The sequence below is a fragment of the Pteropus medius genome, unplaced genomic scaffold (genome assembly GCF_902729225.1).
Source record: "Pteropus medius unplaced genomic scaffold, Ma_sr-lr_union100, whole genome shotgun sequence".
Classification (NCBI taxonomy): Eukaryota; Metazoa; Chordata; class Mammalia; order Chiroptera; family Pteropodidae; genus Pteropus; species Pteropus medius.
In genome coordinates this window covers 3963977-3988037 of record NW_024340848.1, presented here as the reverse complement: position 1 = coordinate 3988037, position 24061 = coordinate 3963977, and the positions used below count along the sequence as shown (strand labels likewise).

Sequence of the window (24061 nt, the reverse complement as noted above, 5' to 3'; positions counted from 1 at the left end):
TTTTGAAATACATAAGTGCTTTGGGCATTCAAATACTTCTATTTGATTTTTAAATTTTATTTTTATTTTGTAAAGGTTTTCTTTGTTTTTATAGTAGTTTAAATTTCATAGTCAAATTAAGGGGAAGGTAGAGAAATTTATCATATACCTGCTATCTCCACACACGCATAGCCTCCCCCATTATCAATATCCCCACTAGAGTGGTACATTTCTTACAATTGATTAACCTATATCTACACATCATAATTATCCAAAGTCCATAGTTTTGCATTAGTGTTCATTCTTAGTGTTGTGCATTCTATAGGTTTGCACAAATGTATAATGACGTGTATCCATCATTATAGTAACATACAGAATTTTTCACTAACACTAAAAATCCTCTGTGCTTTGTCTATTTATCCCGTCCCTCCTGCCAAACCATGAAAAGTACTGAACTTTTTCCTGTCTCCATAGTTTTGCCTTTCCAGAATATTGTTTAAGTTGAATCATGCAGTGTGGAGTCTTTTCAGATTGGCTTCTTTTACTTTTAGTTGCTTTAACACTCCTTAAATGAGCCTCCATTGATAGTTAAAATCTAGCTGAATGTGGTCACTGTAAGTTTTGGTTAGTCAGAGAAAATTTTAAAAAGACTCTGGTTTGTTCAATTCCTTTGGTCCTGTGGAAAAGAGATCCTCCTCACCCACCCCTCCCTCCACTGCATAGTGGCGCACACAGCAGGATATCATGGGAACAGGTGTGTGCTGACCAGACCACCGCATCACACTCAAGACAAACAGCCAACTGAACTATTGGTGGAAATGCCTCCTCCCCATCCCATGGATGCCTTCCTTGCTCTGCCTTTGAATACCTGAGAACTAGAAAGGAAGCAAAGACCAACTTTCATTTGTGACACTGAGCCAGTAGAATTCTGCTGGTACTGGTTACCTGCTGTGCTTCATAGATCAGTAAAAAATCCTCAAGACTCATAGCCCACTTTGTTCTAGAACTAGCAAAGTATTTTGTTGATAATAGGCATACACTAAAGTTTGTTGAAAAATGGAAGATAATAACAGTAATAATTGCTACTATTAATGAGTGCTTCTTATGTACCATAAACTTAGTATATGCTGTCTTTTATATTTTAATTCTTAGCACAAAATATAGATGAATAGTATTATCTCCATTACACTGATGAGAAAGCTGAAAAATTAGTGAAGTTAGCAATCATGAAAATTATCAACATCATCATTGCAACTAATATTTATTGTTTCTCCTTTGCTAGTCACTATACTAAATGTCTTCCATATGGTAACTCACTTAATTATTACTACCACATGAGGTATGTACTAATATTATCCCAATTTTGCAAATGAGGAAACTGGGGCAGAGAGAAGAACTTGTCCAAACTCAGCTACATTCTGCCAGAGTCTCTATTTAAACATAAGTAGTTTTTCAGAGAGAAGGTCTTAATTATGATTTAGTGAACTGTTACTTAAACATAGGCTTCCTAATTAAACTATTTTATTATTTACTAATATTTAATAATATATATTAATTATATGATTAACAAAAATTATTTATCTTCTAAAAATTGGAAGCAATATTTCTTAGTATTTCTTGCAATATCCAAAATCTAGATTACAAACATTCAAGAAATGGAAATACAGAGAAAGAAACATACCTAGGATACAACACATTGAAAGAACCAATTAAACATGAATTTTACTATGACCTGAGATATAAAAATAAATTTTATTAATTAAAATTATTTACAAAGACTACAGTATATTGGTCCCTTGGAGAACATCATTCATTTGCACATTGGTGTAAGGTCATTGGCTAATAATTGGGGAATATTTTAAGAAACTAGCTCTATGAATCTCTGTGCTTTACTTGTACATGGCTGGTGATGAGGTTGTTGTTTATAATATCTCACAATGTCTTCTTAATTGGAACCATGGGGGAAATGTCTCTAGAATCTCATTTTCATTAAAAATTGTGCTTCCTCTGAGAAAGTGACTTTCGTTAATCTTATAAACCTTGTGAATCATGTAACATATTTTGATTACTCCTTTAGACTGGCTGCTAAAAATTCCAGAGACAAATTTATACTATACCTTAAACAAATATTTAGGGATTCATAGCCCACATTTGGTATAACTTCAATGCAAATGGTATTTTGCATTCCTACAGTTATTTCCTCATGAATGCTAAAATAATTTTGGAAGCTAAGACTTTGTTAATATAATTATTAGTATTCATACCAGAAAAGAAATATGCTCCCCACTCTTATTTCCTCTGATATGATCACACTGGAAATAATATAATCTATTTTGGAGAGCACAGAGGATCTAAAACGAAAATAAAAAGTGAGGGTTCTTGAATTTGCAGAATATAAAAAAAGGAAATTCTATTTTGCCTGAAGGGACTAAGTGTGGAGGTAGACAACAACTATATTCAAATAGCAAAAGCTGTGATTCTAACCTAAATGTTATGGCTAAATGCATAGACTGGAGTCAGATTTCATGGGTTCAAATTCTGTCTCTTCTTATTAAAGGAACCAAGTGACTTAACATTTCTGTATCTCAGTTTTCTCATATGTATAATGGAGATAATAATAGTACCTACAGTATAAGGTTGTTACGATGATTAATTTATTTTAGTAAACTTCTTAACTGTGCCTGCCATATTGTAAGCACTATAAAACTATTAGATAATGTTTGTTGGATTTTCCATAAATGTTGATATTATCAAGAGTGATGTCAAAAGTAATGATAGAGAGAAAGAAATGAACAAGAGTTAATGTCTTCAGTAAATGAAGAGGAATAACTGAAAGGTTAGTTAATGATTACCTGGGGAGGAGAATCCAGGATTAGTTCTTCAAGACAACGTGTACTTGAAGGACATAAGAGAAACACGCAATACACACACACACGCGCGCGCGCGCACACACACACACACACACACGAAGTGCAATAAGACCAAGGAAGACAACACTTCACCTGCAGATTCCGGAGTACACAGGTGTGATGAAACTCAGGTCTCACGAGAGGGCTGCAGGGAAACAGTATTTTACCAGAAGCCAGTTTTCAGTTAAGGTAAGAAAATGATGAAGAAAGTTAAACACATTTGAGAATTATAGGTATTTGCTATTGCCTAACTACCAGAAGTTATAGTTCTCTGTTTTAATAGTTGCTACAGGTGTGTTTCTTAAATATTCTCCATAAATAATACCTCTTCTATTGGTACATATGACTGAAGCCATTTCTGAATACTGGCTGGATTCTTAAGTTCTCCAGGAACTTAATCTTATACCCTGTTACTACTTTTGTGTTAGATGCTTCATTGATGTGCGTCTTTTTTATACCTGGAGTGAAAACCACTGCATATTTTGTATAGTCAGTGTCAATGTGGAGGAAATAATTACTTCCACAGTGTATATTGGTATGCCAAAAAGGGAATTATTGACATTATCTGATGAATTTTGCCCATCTAAGAAGAAAAGAAATAGTCTGAAAATGCATCATCATCTAGAATGCCAGACACCATCAATAACACCACTTAGCTTAGAAATCATTGTGGAGTAGAAGAGAAACTAAGATATTTTCTTATTGATTGGTAGGCATTTAACATCTATATCCTCTTTTTCCCTTCTTATAATGGAAGTTGAAGAAGAAAAAATATGGGTTTACATAGATTTTATTTAGTTTAGGGGAAACAAACAAACAAACAAACAAACAAACCTAGAGATGCTAGAAATAGCCAAGATACATGAAGGAAATGATTACTCAATATCCTCCTTTTCATTGTAATAATTATTAAACATATCTTTGAAGTCTTGTAATAGGGAGATTCTATAACTCAATTTTGGGGATGAGTACAAACAAAATTCCATTTGAGAGGGCTTCAGGGAAACAATACTTTCATGGAAGTCAGGTTTTCGTTATGGTAAAGGTGATAGGAAAGCTATACAAATTTAAGGAATATAGAGATTTCTTGGTCATTCCACAGGAGTTTCAGAGTGCAGTGAAAATGTTTTGTAGAACTCAAGTTAGAGGATACACAGAAGAGTAAGGCAGTAAATAGACAGATGCCCTGAGACTTTTGGGCTTCTCGATGTTAAATGTGAGTTGAAATAAGGTATGATGGAAATGGTCTTGGATATTGAAGGAAAGTAGTCTTATCAATTCAAGCTAGATTAGTGATTACTTGTCTTCATGAAGTAGGGCTCTGAACAAGGTCCCCTGACGGTGGATGGACAAGGGAGGGGGATAATCTAACATGATAAGGTGAAGACACCTGGATTTCTTTTCACAGACAGCGGTAGAAGCATGCAGTATCAGAGAAAGATAAAAAGTAATAGTCTTCCAAAAGACTGTTTCTTCTTCTGTTAATGTTGTTAAAATAAGAGAAGATGTACATGAAGTGGATTTATCCAGTAATGGACCAGAGGGGTATGGAAAAAGCGAATATATACTACTGAAAAGTTGCCCAGTGATGGAACACATGCCTTGCTCTTAGTAAGTTTGCTGTCAGTTGGGGAGAAAAGCAAGATATCAAGACAAGTCTTACATGCATAAAGTAACAAAGGGCAATAGATAACATTCCAGGACTAGCATAGGCCATGGGTCTGAGGCTTAATGGAATTTTCACATTAGAGGAGCTGAGAGGTCAATGTGGCTAGAGCACAAAGATGAAGTTGTGGAGTGGAATGTGAGGGAGGTCGAAGGGCTTGTAGAGGCTTTGTAATAGGAGTGGTTTTAAGCCACTGGAGCGTTTTAAGAAGGAGGCTAAAATAATGCTTGTTTTGTAGGAAACTAGAAGTATAGGTAGTACAATTATGTCTATGGTAATTACCTAAAATAGAGAAATTGCAATAATTACAGAATTAAGCTGTCACCTGAGATTATCTTTGCCAATAAACTATCTTCTATAGAAAGTCTCTATAGTACCCATAATTTCTTTGAATTCTTATGTTCCGGTGGTTATTTTTAAACTTTTTTTTCTGCTGCTGGTGAATGCTTGGTTTGTTACACTGCACTTCCCATGGCTGAATCTCTCTCTACCCCAAACTTCAGTAGCCATGTATTATAGCTCAGTGTCTATGCTTTCTTTAATACACCACTCATAGAAGACATTTTTGGTTTGCAAACCTTTGCAGAGGCTTTTTTTCTTGGTGATAGGATGAGTGGCACATCATACAGTAAAAACAAAACAAAACGAAACAGAACAAAACAAGAAACAAACACCAAAAAACCTAAATTCAAAATTAGACATTGTTGTGCCTGAAAATATTTGACCACTCACCCTGACAACTAGAAATTTCATATTGAATGGCATTTCCCTATATCTGCTGCAGATTCCACATATTCTCAACCCCTCTGTTTCTCTCATAGATCTCAGCTCCACAGACTATCTCTGAACTCCTGAATTTAGATTAATTTCATATGTAGAACAGTTTAGTTGTCACTCTGTCACTATTACGTTATATCCTTCCCTTCATGGAAATGTGTACTTAACTTTTTTTAAAAAAGCAATCTACGCAAAAGAAATTATGACTATATTTTGTGCAGAAGGGAGTGCAGACATCTGTGTGGTTCCAGACAGTATGTTTTTATACCTCAACAAAACACAGACAAATATCAGGGCTTGATGACAGAATGAAACACCAGAGGAGGTTCCTAATAGAGATCAGGAGTTGTATTCAAATGGAATAAATCAAGTTCATCCCTACTCACTAACATGTGGGCAATTTTCCAATAAGAATTCATTACATTTATAAACTATTACTAGAGCATGCAGGCCTCTTTTTATAAAGTGTTCATAATGATTGTTTATGGTACTAAACATTTGGAAAATTAACTACAACTCTTATTTTTGTAACTATTTACTTTTACTGATTTGTATTCTTTGGTCCAAATATAACACCATGGGGGAAATGAGGATATATGGAGAAAAATAAAACTAGACTTTAAAAAAATGTGCTTTAAGATCTGCTGTTGATAGGAAATATAGAGGAACTTAGCCTAAAGGAAGTGCATTTGTTTCTATGTCACTGCTCATAAATCTAGTTATACTTTTCTTTTACTTCATTCTGAACTTTCAAGACGAAGAATTTCACTAATAAAATATATTTTTTATGTATCTTTTATGTAGCTTTCTAAGTAGTACTAACAGGTACATTTTTAAATAACAGATTTCTATTCGTTAGATAAACTGGTTTCACCAATAAATTAACCTACCTTTGTTTAAATTCTCTGTCTTGTAGAGAAACGTATTTGATTTCTAATGCCAATTACATTTTTGAGTTTTGAATGAGCCAATGATTCCAGAATAAATAATCCTTTGGGCAGCTTTGTTGGAGAAACCATTTAGGGATAGCACAGTTTGTTTTTGCCAAGTCCATAATTCATACAAGTGGCGCTGACTTTAGGAATTATTCTCCGTCATATTGAGTTGGTACATATAAATATATATGACGGAATCATTTGTAATCCATTTCTGATGGATCTCACCTGAAAATAAATTATTTTTATTTCAACCTCTATTGAATTTATCTGCTATACACTAGTGATATCATTGATTTTAACTGATAGTTTATTATACATGGCATTAGATTCAGTCCACAAGGGGGCTCCCTTGCTTTAATTTTCAGAACTTCTTTTAAAATGGATTATGACACTTTTTGAAGATTTTTTTATCTTTGCAGGAGAATTTAATAAACCAGTTTTAAATGCACCAGAAATTCTGAAATATATTAATGGGTCACATTAACCTGAAATAAAAAAGTGCAGCCTCCACACTCTCTGGGGTATCTCATTTTCCTTAGTAAAAACTTTCTTTTCCAAATGTCATCTTGTTAGTCAACTATGACAAAAATCGTGCTTCTCTAAGTTGTGCAAAGCCAACTGTACCAATGATTACATAAACACTGAGACAAATTACACAATTGCAACGGTTAAGTTCTGTGTTAACTACATGATTTTCATAGGATAAAATGCTATGTCAAATGATCAGAGACATAGCACCTATCATTTTTATAACATGAGCTTTTAAAAAAGTAACCTTATTTATTTTTTTCATATAATAGGATTTGGGGATCTTTGAAAATATCTACTCAACTATGTATTTGTTAGGTTCTTTTTCATGAATTCTACTGTTTATTCAATTCAATTCAATTCAAAAGAGATTTCTTGAATGCTGACTCCATTACAACACTGTTTAAAAAACCAGATGAGTTTTATAGATCAAGAACTGATACCACCAAGAAGCTTATAGTTTCCTAGTGGAGAGTGAAATCGAAATAATTGTATGGCAAAATGATGGAGGTGCTGAATGATACAGGGGGGTTTGTAGCTAGAAATGAAGACTATGAATCCATGTTAAGTTTAAATATATCTGAATATATTACATAATCTGATATTTTTAAAGCAAATATTTGTTGCTTATTTGCCTTGTGTTAGTCACTGTGCTATGCTGAACTTTTTTTTTTCCCCCTTTGGTGCGTCTTATATAATTTTCACACTAAAACATGCGGTGATATGATAATCAGCCTAAATTTCAGTCCTTTGAGCTCTATTTCACCAAGGCAACAATGGAGAATAAACAATCCAGTGAAGCCCAGTTTGGCCTCTAGATGGCAAACAAGTTTTTTGGTTATGAAGCAGATGCTATTATCTTGTTCTGCCCCCGCTTTTCTAAGAAAGAGTAAAATTCTTCAGAAAATAATATATGCTTTCAAGTCTCAAAATTTTGTGAGTAGCAACACAACTTGCCAACCTCTGCTCTAGGCTCTTCTGCCTCTCTGAATGCAGCTTCTTTTTTGTTCTTTGAGTATTCAAGAATTTAGAAAGTGAACTTCATGACTCACACAAATCAGATACTATGGGAGTGTAGAACCACATCTTGATACTTCCTTTAGGAACTTTTTGCTGATATAAAATATTAATGGAAGTGATGAGTTCATTACCAGTGCCTCAGTTTCTCTTTCAAAGGCCATGGTTCTTTTGTGAGCCTCTCAAATCTCATATTTCAAGTTAAAAACAGCTTTGTAAATGAGTAATAGTTACCTCTAGTGTAGTAGATTAAAACAGAGGTATTTACCATCTGATGATTTCAGTTTAAATGTTTGCTTGCACTATACTTTCATTACCAGAATCACGTGAAAAAATACAATAAAAAATCTGCCTCCAAAGTCTTCTCAATTTGTATAGTTCACCAAGAAGTAATATCAGCCCAAGAAATCGTAGTTCTGGAAGAACTAAGATGTAGTGGCCAATGTTGTGCAAATCCTGTTACTTTCATTTTCTTCTCCTACATCCTTGCATCCCTTCCCTCAGGACTTTACTGTGATAAGTGTTCATGAATAAAGGTATAATAACACAACTCTAAGAACAGAGATATCTTTAAAAAGAGAACAAGGGTGCATCTAACTCTTCTATTTCTAATTTATTTATGTTTAGCATATTGTGATGGTTAATTTAATGTCCCAACTTGACTGGGCCATTTGGTGTCCAACTATTTGGCTGAATGTAATTCTGAATGCTTCCGTGAGGGTATTTTTGGATGCGATTAACATTTAAATCAAGAGATTGAGTAAAGTAGATTGCCCTTCCCAATATGAGTGGGCCTTGTTCAATCAGTTGAAGGCCTGAATAGAACAAAGAGGCAGACCATCCACTGCGTAAGAGAGAATTCTTTCTATCTAATGGCCTTCAAAATGGGACACTGGCTCTTTTTTTTCTGCCTTTGCACTAAAACTGAAACACAGGACCTTCCTGGATCATGAGCCCGATGGAACTTCATACTGGAATTACACCATCACTCTTTCATTTCTCAGATTTTTGGACTCAGACTGGAACTTAACCATTGACTCCTGTGTTTACAGTTTACCTACTCACCCTAGAGATTTTGAGACTTGCCAGCCTTCAAAATCACCTGAGCAAATTGCTTGTAACAAATCTCTTTATAAACACACACACACACACACACACACACACACACACACCTTTGCACACACATCCTGTTGGTTCTCTGGAGGACCCTAATACACACATATATATATATATATGTTTTGACTGGGAATTCAGTAAAACCTTCACTTCTTTGACTGCCTGCTGCAGCTGGATCCTTGACATTCTTGTTTCTACTACAAATGTTTTTACTGTTAAAGTTATGTATAGGAAGAGAATATACTTCCTCCATAGATGAATATATAACAGGGGAGGAAGACGTGGTTGACGTCCCTAATTGAAACATCATTGAGTTTTCCTAATGCACTCTGGTAAAACTGAATTATAAAGACATTTTATTCACTATTTTCAGGTTTTCATAGAAAATTAACATTATAAAAAAACTTTTAAAATACAAAGATAGTCAATCTTTCACTCAATTCACTAACTCTTAGAACATGATATTGATGCAATTTATAAATCAAGAGCTGCTGTGGTCCTTTTTGGTTTCTTAAGGTTTGGATTAATTTTTTAAAATTCTTTGACTATGGACATATGCTAATTTGTTTAATTTCTTTAATGGATAACAAAAAGAAGACATTAAAATGCACTGACATTAGTGATGAGGTTGAAGAAACCAAAGCATTTGGTTTATATAAGGTTCTATTGAATGTCTGAAACCAAAGAAGCAGTTTGTATTCCAAGGCTGTTTAGAAAAGAAGACATAAATCTTTACTTGATAAGAGGAACAAATCAATAGAAAACAAAACACACTTATATTTTCTTGATAGCACTACAAATGGGGAATAGAACACTTAGATAACCTATTGTTCAGGAAGAGCCATTCAACTCCGTTGTGTACAGCAAATACAATTCAGGAATTTTGATAATTTTTGAAGTTAGTGCTCCTATTTTTTAAGTACCTCTAACCCTTCTTCTATGAGTTCTGTGAATTGAAAATTTGATAGGTTTTCTTATTTTTAACACTGCTAGATTTCCTTGCAAAGTACAGAAACAAACAGAAAAGAACAAACTCAGTGCCTTTACTTAAAACTGAGAGAAATCTACTTTGACATTCCTAGTTGCTAGACAAAGTCATTTTTTTAAGAGCAAGAAAACCCTAGAAAATATGGCACAGTAGCAATGATTAAAAAAAAAAATTGTGACCACATATATTGAGTATCAAATCAAATTAACAAATGAAGATAAAGCAAATTTCTGTAATATCTTGAACTTAATTTATACCTTTGTTAGTAATAAAAAAGGAAAAAATTGTATTATACTTTCTGCCTCCTGTCTAATAAAGAATTTCTCTCTCTTTTTTTATGGTTTTACTAAAAAATTCTGGTGATTTGCTACTTGAAGCAGAATCTAGCATCATGAAAGAATGAATTCCTCATTTCAACGTTTTTAGTTCTATGTCATCAACAAGAGACATAAAAAGTCTCTGGTTCAGAAAGCGATCACAAATAAAAGTAGAGAGGCTTAGATCTTGCATTCCTCCTCTAAGACTTCGTAGAGCCCAGCCTTACAAAGCCACGTTCTATCACCCCATTTTAAATCTATCTCCCATTTGGAGATAGATTTTTAATATCTCATGTGTCCTTTGCACATCACAATAAAAAAATAAATTTATTCCATTAAGATTAGAGTTACCATATGACCCAGCAATTCTCTTCTGGATATCTATCAGAAAAATTTGAAAACATTTATTTGTAAAGATATATGCACCCTGATGCTCATTGCAACATTATTCATGGTGGCCAAGACATGGAAACAACCCAAATGTTCTTTGCTAGATGTTTGAATAAAGAATATGTGGTACATATATACAATAGAATACTACTCAGCCATAAGAAAAGATGAAATACTGCCATTTGAGACAATATGGATAGATCTTGAGATTATCATGCTAATCGAAGTAAGTCAAATGAAAAAAGTCAAGAACCATATGATTTCACTCATATGAGGAATATCAAAGAGAAAGCAAGAAGACAAATAAATAAAAACTCAGACAACAGTATGGTGGTTATCAGAAGGAAAGAGGATGAGAGGGAGGTAGAAAAGGATAAAGAGGGCCCAATATATAGTGACAGGAGGAGATTTGACCTTGGGTGGTGAACACACAAAGAAATATACAGATGATGTATTATAGAATTGAAACCTATGTAATTTCATTAACCAACTTCACCCCAATAAAATAAATCAAATTTTAAAAATTTAAAAAATAGATTTCTTCCTGTGCACATAGCATAAACTTGTTGCTTCTGCTCTGACATTGTTGGATACCACACTTAGTTACTTAGAAACCTTTCAGAAATGGTGAACCCACAGGTCACACTGAGGTCAAGAGAATTTTCCTTTGTGCAATCTGGAGCAGTGAATATGATTGAACTATAAAGTAAGAGTTTCGATGATTCCAATTCAGTGCCTTAAAAAAGAAAAAAAAGAAAGAAAATCTTTTTATTTAGATTTTGCTAACTTTTAAAACTTAATTTCTACCTTGGTTCTGTATGCCTTCACCATCTTCTATTTACATTGACATTCAAATTGGTTGCAATCAAATGAATTTATTTGTGTGCAAATGCTAATCTGTTTGAGCAAGTGTGAATAAACATTTCCCTGATAATACAAAGTAGGTGTGTTATACTGTCACATGGAGATGGGATTTCATGAGAAAATCACTTCTCATAAGTGAGATAATTTAAAAATATAATCATAATAGTGAGTTATCTTTAAAATGCAAACTTTGCAATATTATTCTCAGAAAGTATACCACTTATATAATGACGTTTTCTGAAGAGGGTCGAAAATTTTTGTGTTCAAATTTTCTACTTATGTTTACAATGTTACTTTAATACTGATAATTAAATTCCCCACTTAGTAGTTTAAATATAGAAGAATAGGAAAACACATAGGTGCAGGATCCACCATTAGGTGCTAACAAATATACTTTCATGAGTTTTCCGCTATGCATTAACTGTGGCATTATTATTATATCAGAGTATATGCAGATATATGCCTTGAGTTATAAAATCTGTGCTAAAATTCAGGTTTCATTGTCCTCAGTTTAATGTTCTCTTTTCCACAGTATACTATATAGATATCTATATAGAGTCATTCACATAAAGTAGACATAGAGTCAACAGTTATTTAATAATCGCAAGACAAAAACACATTTGGTGGGTGGATAATGGATCACAGAGGACTTGGCACCTTGCTAAGCCTCTGTTTTTGGAAAGTGCCCACTTTGCAATGGTTTTTAAGTGGTATCTGATGAAATAGATTATCTTTTTTTCCTTTTTATTATGCTTTCTTTTCTTTTCAAAATGTACCCCTTTCCCATTTCCTTATTGCTATCAATCCTTCAAGATTCATGTCTGCCTTTCTGACCATTCTAGGATTCTAGATGCTCTCGCAATATCACGATGGTTACATTTTTTGTTATTTAACTCATCATGTAGTGTTATAACTAGCTTTATATTGAATTTGTCTCCCTAAATTAGCTATGCACTTCTTAAGGGAAATAACCAAGTCTTAGATATTCGTGGACTTCTTTTGAATCACAGTTCTTCAATGAAAAATCAAGTCATGTATGAATGAGTTTATGGTTATTTAAAGACTCATACATGTTACTTGCACCAATTCCACCTGCTTATTCCAGTTCTCAGTTTTGAGAAAGCATAAATGATCAGGAGTTAGACGTCTAATTTTTAGATCGAATTCATGAATTCTACACTATAATGTTGGCACCGATAGATGCCAGAATATTCAAGAAAATAACCATTCTGATGCTCATTAAATTTTTTATTAATAAAATTGAAATAAACAACTAGTAAATAATTGGTGGGTTAAGAAATTTCTAACCTCACATTTCTCAGTAGTTCAAATTATTGATCTTATTTGCTATGGTGCTGGCAATTTGACCAAGTGTCCTGCCAAGTACTAATTACACTATGAATTGGCTTTATGAATCAAAGTGTTTCCTTTCTGGATAAATAAATCCTCAGAGACACTGGAAATTGATATCATACACATTTGTAAAGTCAAATAAGAAGAAGTTTGTTCCAATTATGGAAAGTAAACTATTAGACGTGTTCTGGTATGTATTGACAGAATTGCTCTAAACAGAGATTCTCAGTCTAAACACTATCATGCATTGTGATAAAATTGCCAGAAAATCTGCACTATGAAGCATTTAGTTTATACTAGTCACCTTCAAATTTATATAATCCAGTGTCATTATGTCTGTGTTTATTTGCAAATCTATAATTTCAAACTCAGATAAATAAACATCTTTCATAATTGTTATGTTCCCTTTTTTATCCTTGACAGACCTTCTTCTAAGATAGATTGTTCTCAGAGAATGTGAAAAAAGCATTTCAAGTCCTGAGCATCATGTTTAGGATGGTTTTACCTCAAAACTTTAACTTAACAAACTCGATATACACGTTCCATTTGAAATTGGGTGTTTTCTTCCCCATTACATGTTACACAGTGGAATGGGGACCACCGTGAAGTATACAAATGCTGTAATGAAGGGAGAAACCAGGTTCTAGATGGGGAGTACTAGATAGCTGTACTTTTCAAAGGAGCCTGGAGTAGGTATTCTTAACAAGAATCTGGGCATGTAAGAAAAGGAAACAAAAGCTGTACATATAAGAACTGACATAGTATACCGCTATAGGGATATTGCCGCTTCCTTTCTTCCTTACATCTCTTTCCACTTTTACTGAGAATAGAATGGGAGGAAAGGATAAGTTTCAGTAGTGGGGTGGGGGAGTTTGTGGGGTAGTTTGATTGAATCTGACTCTTGTGAGATTAGTTCAGTTCTTGTTATCTGAACACTTTCCTCCTCAACATAAAATTTAGATCTTACTTTCTCCTTGTGGATTTTCAGAAAACTAAAGGGACATCCTAACTACCTTTCTATTTAAATAAGACATCCAGACCCCTTTTTCTAGCCATATTCTCTTCCCTATTTCAGCCTAAAGAGGAAGTGAGGAAGCCGGAGCTCTGAAGGTGAGGTGGTGTGCAGGGCAGGAGTCCCTGGCCCAGAGATCTCCAGCCCTCTTCTGCTATTTAATCTTTTACATTTTAGTCAGGACAAGAAGGCTCTAATTAAAAGAAACCATTTCACATAGTTCATTACTTGGTCCATGTATGTTCTAAAAATACTTCTCAAATTGTGAAATATAAGAGAAAATGATGAGGTTAGGTATTAAGTTGAGTTCAGACAACAAGGAAGGGAGATCCTGGGTGTGCTATGGTCAAGGCTCCATTACTTGGTCGTAATTACTTACTCCGTTACTTACTCCATTAAGTGGACATAAGTAGTAAGACATTAAGAGTAAAGTATTAATCCAAGAATAAATGTGTCAATTAAAATAATTTATTTCGGTTATGTATCATGTGTTCACATCTTGGTGCAAGAGCTCTTTGTATAGAAAACCACCTACCTCTTCCCCAGTTACATGGGCTAAGGCACTACGATAATGAACTGAATGGCTAGGCTGCTCCAAGCATTTAGAATGATATATGCCATTGTTTGTGTACAAGGATGTGTGTGTGTGCATATGTACATACACATGCACACATTGTAACATTTTAAGTAGCTTTTGTGCTATTGTAGGAAGAGAGAGAGAAAAAGAGTGGAGAGAAGGCAATGCAGGGAGGACAGGGAGCATCCCCCTCCACTGCAAGTTGATTACAACAGGGTGCCGAAGGAATTGGAATATTGCTATGGGGGAGACAAATGAGAGGAGGAGGATGATGCTTGTTCTATCTTTTTTCCTGTCAGTTTAAATTTATCCTCCTAGCTACATGAATACTATCATTCAATACTGGAGCTTGATTTTGAAAAGAGAGAGACAGAAAGGGAGAGAGAAGGAGACTGGGTCTGGGGTGTAGGAATGACAACTCTGTGATTTGAACTGCAGGGTTGATGGATATCAGGTAAGAAACCACTCTCCTACACATCCAGAGAGCAAGAGCAGTTCATGCAACCCCAGGCTGGAAGAGCCATTCTTAGCTGACACATATACAAAAGAATAGGGGAGGCAGCTTGCGTCATCTGCATCAGAAATAGTTTCCAATAGGGTGAACAATCTTAATTCTCTAATCCTATAAACTGTATTTACCATTTAAAGGACAATATTATTAATAATAACAAACTGAAGTGAAAATATGCGTATTCTTCAGGAATCCTGTCAAGGATGCTATAATATTTGTTCAAAAGAAATTTCTTAACAAACTCAAGTAAGGTCAAGTAGAAACCTTCATGGATCTCAAACCAGCAGAACGATCACATGTGAGAAAGGGAAAATATTTGCTGGTTATTCCATAAGGGAGGTTTGGGAAGAAGTAAGGATGTAGAAGAGGAAAAATTCTTGCATTGTATGAGATAACCTCACCCTTGGTTCCTTCAAAATTTAGTAAAGTTAATACTCATAAAATGTTATAGGTAAGTAAATTTGTTAGGAGTAAGGGGATGATGAAAGAGTTGAGCTTCAGATTTAGTTTGATGCAGGAGAAACTGTGTCCAAATTTGGAATAGAAGTACACAAGAAAACAGGATGAAAGAAGAAATTACACAGAATTTGAAAGAAGCGATGTGGAGGGAGTAATCTGGACTGGTGTATCCCATGACATTGGAGTTAAATCCAAATTTAATCTATCTCCAGTGGGCTCTCAGGTGACAGGTGGTTTATAGTATATTTGGAGTCACTTTTTTTTTTTGGTCCATACATATGTGTATAAATGTGCACATACATGCAGTTGAGATTTTCTTACTATATATAAAATGTCTCTTCAATTTTATTTGTTCCAAAAAAGCTAAAAATTTATAAGTAACAAAATGTTTCATAAAATCAATGCTCCATGTTTTACCCTTCAATTTTCTTAGATTTTTTAGACTTTTTTTCAAATTAGTTTGGAATTACATTTAACTCTGTAGTAAGCAACCATGTATTTAAATAATTTTAAATATGATTATCTCCTTTGGAAAAAATCCTGGAAATATTACAATGTATTACATGTTTGTAGCTGTTAATACATATCGTAAAATTGCTTTCCAGAAACATCATTTTCTGCTCTCCTCAGAAACTGGAAAATCTCCTTTTCATCACCTCTCATTGGAATGGAGCACTATCAAATATTTTTATTTGCTAATTTGGTGCCTAAATTTTTTTTTAATTTAACTCTAAATATTAATAAATTCTATGAGCTTGTTAATTTTTTGAAGGGTCTTGGTGATTTTCTAACAGATTTGTATGATCTTTGTATAAGAATATTATTTGCATAAAATATTAATGAATATGAATGGGAGATTTCAGATATATTACCTTAAGATATATTAATATAACTATTTTTTGAAAAGATTGCGATGAAATCTAATGACTTAACTTTATAGCCCTTGGAAGAGTTTCTTGTGCTCAGAAAGTGCTATATTTATTAGCTTTTTTTACTACTAGTAGTATTTCACTTGCAAATTCATCAACTATAGAAAATTTACAAAAATTTATGAATTCTAAGATCTCTGAAGAGATCTTAGCAACTATGGAGAAAGTAATAGACATTTTTACTGTTGGATAACTTATTCTTATTAAAAAACATGTTTTAAAGAACAAGTATAACTACTCTGGTTCAAACAGGCCCGGCTATGAAGTGCCACAAACTCAGCTTTTCATCTTGAGTGACCCATCTTCAAAACACTTATGAGGGATTTTCAATGCTATTGAACATCAAAGATTGAACACCTAAGACCAAATTTCTTATTTAAAAAGAAAACTCGACCATCTTGAGAGGCAAATTTAATAGTCCGTGATCATGTAACAATTTAAAAGAAGAGGCAAACCTCTAATATTTTTTTCTTTGTGATTGATACAGAATAAAAGAAAATCAACCTAGTATATTCTCTAGGAGTGTGAAGTAAAACAGCCCTTATTTCAAAATAGTTTGGAAGAAAAAAATCAGAATTATTTGCATGGTCATTGTTTAATTCCAATGGTGAAACATATGTCAATTATCTAGGGACATTTTTATTTCAGCCCCTCTAAAATTTTAACTAGAATTATACATTGAACTCTAATTGTATAAATATAATTAAAACACTAACTTGGCAATGATTCACAACCACAAATTATATGAACTTATGTGGCACACATACAAAAAAAGACATTTAGATATCAAAAGAACACTCGTTCACATGAATAGGAATATTTTATAATGAACAAGTATTTTATACCTTATTATTTTATTGCTTAACTTCATTTTTATTTTCAATATCTACTTTAAGAATTAGTTGAGAAATTACAGTAGTTTTACTTTTTCTTCTTTAACCAATCCCAGTGTATCAGTAACATTTTCATATTTCTTACAGAAAAAGAATATTTTAGGTGACAAGTATTTGTTTTAGTGTTTCATACAATATACAACAATCAAACAAAATGCTAATGTTCAACAAGTGTGATATGCTTTCTTTTTGCTTCCTTCTTTAAAGTTGCTCTTTGTGATTATTATATAGATTATATAGATTATTATATAGATTATGCTTTTGAGCCCTAGAAAACCCAAGTAGGACTTTATTTTTTCCTTTGAATTTGGGAATCTAACTACATGCACATAGCAATGCACAGTCCATCTTTATGCAAATAGTTTAAAAAGGTAATGTGCCTGAAGGGCTGTTTTATGGCATTATTTGGTTTTATATCTTTGCAATCAACACTACACAGCTAACATGGCAATGTAAATTCATGAGAGATTTTTCTATTGAAACCAAACAAGGTCACCTGCATTTGAAGATCAGAGTGAGATAAAAGTGACACTGTTTCTACAATAGCACTAAAACAATGTGCACAGCCTCTTTTTTTAAAAAAGAAATATTGATTCTATCTTTGAAAGTATAACATTGATTTTTTTTTTTTTCAAATTTGGATTTCTAATGCTAAGTCTAATAAAGGGATTTTAGAGGAGATTTACTACCGGCTATTCATATTTATTTCTTTTTACGGAATGTTTTCTAAAGCATTAAAAAGATTTCAAACTTGTTTTGCTTTCAATGGCTAGAGTTAGCTTTTCAGGCACCACATTTATGCATAGAGGTAAATGGACATCTTATATGTTTTTGTGTCCTTAAGGTTCATTCTATGATTTATACAACAGAATACACTTATGACATTTAAAAAAATCAATTGGCGAATATAGTTAATGACTTTTTTTTTTTTGGTAGGTAGAGGAAGGGACTAGTGATTGCTTTTATCTGTCTTCTTCTACCCTATACATCAAAACTTTCTTCCATTACCCCACATTGTGATAGTTCTAATAGGATCTATCTTAAGTGCTTTATGGATCATCCGGTTCATTCTTAACAACCTTGTGCCTAGGTACTATAATTTTCCCCATGTTACCAACAAAGAAACTGAAGCAGAGAGTAAATAAATGGTTGCTAAGGCCCACAAAGCCAGAATGTGGCAGTGTTGAAGTTCAAAGCCAGGCAGGGCTCTCATCTACTGCATCACGTGCCACCACCTAAATTCAAAAGCATAAGTCCCTCAGATTTTCTTTACAAAACAAAATATAGAGTAGGGAGAAAAGAACGGGCACCTTGAAATTTCTTAAAATGTCTTTTTCCAGTTCTAGATATGTTCACTAGAAGTTTTCATAATGCTGCCAGAGGCACTACAGGAGAGCTAGGAAGGCACTTGCACTGGGATCAGAAATGCTAGAACTGAACTTCCATTTCACCTTTTAATAATTATAAGAAAAATCTGAAGTGAAGTGCTTCATCTCTTTGAGCCTTCATTGATGAAATTAGAATGAAGAGATTACTTTAACCCATCTATATCATAGAGAGGTTATGAAGTAATAAATATATGAATGAAGGACACACTATAAAGTATCAAATAAAGTAAGGGATTGCAGGTGAGAAAAATTTTTCTCTTTAAAAAATTTTTTTGAAAAGCTTAAACAGTTACAGAAAGCATAGAGAAGTATGTATTCACCACCAATAATTAACTATGTTTATATTTTGTCATTTGTTCAATATGTTTGTTGAAACTCTTTATGACTACTTGTTCTTTCCCTTTGCATTCCACCTAGTCTCTAATTTAATATCAACTGGTTTTAAGATTGGAATCTGAAAGAAAAAACAAAAACAAAAACAAAAAAGGTTTACAATATTCCCTTCAGTGATTTTACTTAGATTTGAAGGACTCAAAGGATGCAGCATAAGCACACACAGACGAACAACAGTTGCATGGGAAGATCTTGCAATATCTCAGGCCATCTGCCAGGTCCTACATGCACAGGTTGTGCTTTGTTGCAAGAGACAAAGCTCAAGTGGGCAGGGACTGAGGGACCTACCCCTCCTTTCCTTAGTTATTGCCTATATTAAGCCTGCCAGGAAGCCTCACTAGGCACATGTGTCAAGGCACATCCCTCCCGGAGCAGCTGCAACTTCAGGGGTTCACAATAAATAATTCTGAAAACCAGGTACCATTTGTGAATTTAACATATCATAAATCACTATGTATCAGAGGACAGTGTTACAAGAAGATAAAGCCAGTGTTTTAATCCCCATCTGTCTCTCTCTAACTCTGAGAGAAATGTGCGGGTTAACTTATGTCCTGCCCAAATTCATATATTGAAGTCCTAAACCCTAGTACCTCAGAATGTGACTGCATTCAGAACTAGGACCTTTAAAGAGGTAACTAAGTTAAAATAAGGCCTTTAGGGTGGGACTTAATCCAATATAACTGGTTTCCTTAGAAGAAGAGGAAACTTGGACACACAGAGAGACACCAGGGATGCATGAGCACAAAGGGAATACCATGTGAGGACACAGAGAGAAAGCAGGCCATGTACAAGCCAAGGAGAGAGACCTCACAAGAAACTAACCCTGATGACACCTTAATCTCGGATTTCTAGCCTCAAAACCTGTTGAGAAAAGAAATTTCTGTTATTTAAGCCACCCTGTCATGGTATTTTATTATGGCAGCCCCAGGAAACTAATACAAGAGAACTGGGATGTCATCCTGCACCTTGGCCAATGCCGCGTACTCACTCATTAGAAAATCTGTTTCCTTTATCAGATGGTGAACCTCAGTGATGCTTCCTTGGTGAGTCAATATAAAGTTGCTCTTATCCTCCCTGTGTTTCCTGTCATTTAGTCTCCTCTCACAATCTGTAAGTTTTACATGGATTTATTCATTATCTAGAATCCCTATCATTCCTCCTTCTGCCCTATATGCAATCACTTCACTAGAATCTAAGCCACTAGAGGGCAGAAACTTGTGTCTGCTTTGCACACTACAGAATGACTAGTATCTAGAATAGTGTCTGGCCCAGAGTGGCTATTAAATAACTACTTGTTGTGTGAAAGGACGACTGATTTCAGGATTAGGTCATTTTCATATTTCTAGCAAAAGCATGGTATGACTTTTAATACATACTTTGTAGATACTTAGTGTTTGTTGAGTGAATACAAGAATTTCAGTATCTTCTCCAGAAAACCTAATAATTAAATTTTAATTCTCTTTTCAAATTCAGTGTTTCCTTTTTAAGGAAGTAATTCTGTTTTTTTTTTTTTAAATATAACAAATCATAGACAGTATGTGCAATACTCTCGACATGATTCTCAATGTTTTATAAAATTTGACACATTTAGCTCTCATAACAATTCTCTGTTAGATTTTTAAAAGCAAGTTGTAGTATTCTAAAAAGAGGTGTTACCTAGAGAATGGGGGTGGGAGGAGTGGGGGAAGGGCTTGTTTCAATTTTTGGCCAGCTCAGCAATAATCCCAGTATGGATTCAGAGGTCAGTAGAGCCTGACTAACTCAGATTAGCCGCAGACAATGGAAGAGTTGGGAGTCATCACTTTTGACTTGTTTAAGTATATGAGAAATGTATTATCTACAGATGTGTTTTTAAAAAGTATCCCATCGGTGGCATTTTTAATGGTAATTTCTTTTGAGTTAACTATATGGTTCCTTTTTTTTTCAATACATCAGCTAATAGTATCATTATGTTGAGAACTATGAAGGGTCTGAAAATTTACACAGCTTGCAAGCTAACAAGTTCACCTATGGTTTTATATATAAGCTGGCAGAAGACATGAGACTCCTATGTTAGAGACAATAGACTTTATTACTCATGTCATTGCAGGTAACAGGAGCTTCATGTTCTCATCAGTTCTCTTTCTACTGCAAGTCCATGCGGCAAGGCAGAGGCCCAGGCAGATGCTCCATACACAGTGTGTTTGTGCCACAGTCGAAGAACTCTGAGGTTAAGCAATCTCCAGCCTTCTCAAGGGAACTTCTAGCAAATTTGCCCAGCTTTTGACTTGGAAGCAGACATTATCTTTATTATCCCCAACAGCAAACAAATCTGCCATTGTTCCAAAAGGAGATATTTCCTCTGTCTTCCGAGGATGTTCCTATACAAATATCCTTGAAAAGATAGTCCAGAAAGAAAAGTTACCATAAGAATTACAGAAATGTAAACAAACCATGAAACTTTGTCTCCCAACTTGTTGACATTTTTCTTTATTCTCTTATGCATTTTCCTAACACTTTGAGAGCCTGCTATCCTGTGCCTGGAAATCTCATTCTTTTTTTAAGTAAAAATGTTTTCTATGTGCTTTTAAAAAATGTGTATAATCATTTGTACAGTTTCTCCTGAATCTCACTGTGAATTCCAGATTGATTTGCTATGCTTAATGATTTATTTAGTCAACAAATATTTACTGAGCATTTACTATGTGCCAAACACTGTGCTAGCAATTAGGGATATAACAGTGAACAAGACAGACAAAATCCCTCTTTTCATGAGGAAAGGGGTCAAGTAATTAACAAATAATGAAATTAACAAATAATGTAATTTTAGAGATTGTTAAATACTATTAAGATATAGCAAAGTGCTATATGATAATAAATGATTTGACAATTAGCAACATTAGATGAGAGGTATCAGAGAAATGCCCTCTGAAGGTGATTGTGGAACTGACATTTGACAAATAAAAAGAGACTGATGGAGATTAGGGATGAGGACCTTTCCAAGAAGAGGGAAGCGTTAGTACAAAGGTCTTAGAAAGGAAAACGTGAAATGCTTGATGAACAGAAAGAAGGCATGCGTGCTGAATATAGTAGTGGACGTGAAAGTGATAGCAAATGAGATTAGAAGTAGACAGAGTACAAAACATGTAGGATTTTCTTGTAAGTCATAGTGAATCGTTGGTTTTTATTCTAAGTGTTAAGGGTACAATTTGTCTAAAATCTAAAGTTTTCAAGGTGTGTTGGCTTTGTCTAGGGTGGTAGCTGTGAAAAAGTAGATAACTTTGGAAGTTTCAAAACTAGAGCCAATGAAATGATTTTTAGTGTCTGCTAGTTTATATGCTGAAGTTTAATTTTATACTCAAGCTTATTTTGTATTTACTTTTAATGCTGATGCCTCTTAATGCCAAAATCTTTCCAAACATAAATCAGATTTTTAGTATTTTATTTTATGTAATATAATTGGTCACATAATCTCTGACATATCCTTGGAAATTAACCAGGGATATTGGAATAGTTTTACTAAGAAAAGAATATTGTTTGATAGAATAAAATAATTACCTAATAATAATTAACAGTCTCTAACAGTAGTAAGAAGATTAAACACATAAATAACAGCTGTTTCTGCTTAGCAGCAAGTTTTTGGTTTCACAACAGACAGAATGACAAACTACTATATACATTTAAGACAAAGGAAAGATTCTTCTTATTTAGACCACCAAATCTATAAAATTTTAAATATTTTTTTTAATCTTCTTAGGCAGTCAGTTTCTCAGCTAAGGAAAAAAAATCACGTTTTGTAAAATTGTAATATGCTGAGGCTAAAATGTAACACGATAAGTAGAAATGAAGAAATAAAGAAACTATGCAAAAATATATTCATCCCAAATGGAATAAACAGGGAAATCTTAGATTCTTATTAAATATAAGATTTAATGTTGAATTTATTCTGTAGCTGTATTTTTCCTTCCTATTGGTTTAAAAACACAGACATGTGTTCACAGAAATAGAAAGCTAAAACACTTTAAGGAAAAATAATTTGTTTCATTATCTAATTTGATTCAGTCTCTAAAAGTGTGACTTTTACCAGAAGCAAGGTTATTGTATGAATTTTAAGGAATAATTATCTAATGAATCTATAGCATCTTAAGTGGAAGAAATATGCGAGATAAATGTTCTGAAAGTCATCATTATGCTATACCACCCAACAAATTTTATCTTAACACACATTTGAGGCATTTGAAGCTATTCCCTGGGCACTGGCAGAAAACTCTGGGGTTAAGGCCAATGAAGTAATCTCTAAACTTTATGCAGTACATCAAGAAGGAAATAAAAATGTTGGATTAGATATTGAGGCTGAAGATCCTGCTCTAAAGGACATGTTGGAGGCTGGTATTCTAGATACTTACATGGGAAAATACTGGGCTATCAAACTGGCCACCAATGCTGCCATCACTGTACTTAGAGTGGATCAGATCATCATGGCAAAACCAGCTGGTGAACCCAAACCTCCAAGTGGGAAGAAAGACTGGGATGATGACCAAAATGATTGAATGGTTTAATTTTTACTGTAGGCAAAGACTGTAGGTATAGTAGTACTCTAGGAATTGCCTAATATTTTCCTATTCTTAAATTAAGAGATGTTTTGTGTTTATATCCTTGGCTGGTTGATACAGTAAATGTGTTGTTACTAAAACAAACAAACAAACAAACAAACAAAAAACAAAAAAACAACTTGTTTAAGATTTAAGTATAATTTTTAAATTTTAGTTATAATTTAGACCCACACTATCTTTTTTTCAATTTAACGTATTTTTTTAAACTGTGGTATGTGAGATGTAGAATAAGCAGACATTTATAAGTGCTGCTGATTTTAAAAAAGCTTTTAGTTGTTTGATACAGACATTTAAAAACAAGCAAGAGTTTGTATGATCAATTGAGTCTACCAGGCACTGTCAATGAAAAGCATATTCAGTCATTCTAATGTCTAAAAAGAAAGAAAGAAAGAAAGAAAGAAAGAAAGAAAGAAAGAAAGAAAGAAAGAAAGAAAGAAAGAAAGAAAGAAGGAAGGAAGGAAGGAA

At 33.8% G+C, this 24061-nt stretch overlaps 1 protein-coding gene across 1 annotated transcript in view; it reads left to right on the top strand.

Annotated features, from left to right (window-relative positions):
* LOC120582627 (T-complex protein 1 subunit theta-like) overlaps positions 1-23565 on the top strand; it is a 28122-nt gene extending 4557 nt beyond the window's left edge. The window contains exons 4-5 of the mRNA XM_039837986.1: positions 12986-12995; positions 23211-23565. Coding sequence (XP_039693920.1) covers positions 12986-12995; positions 23211-23533 — 333 coding nt within the window. The 3' untranslated portion in view covers positions 23534-23565. The remainder of the gene's footprint in view (positions 1-12985; positions 12996-23210) is intronic.
* The last annotated feature ends 496 nt before the right edge of the window (positions 23566-24061 follow it).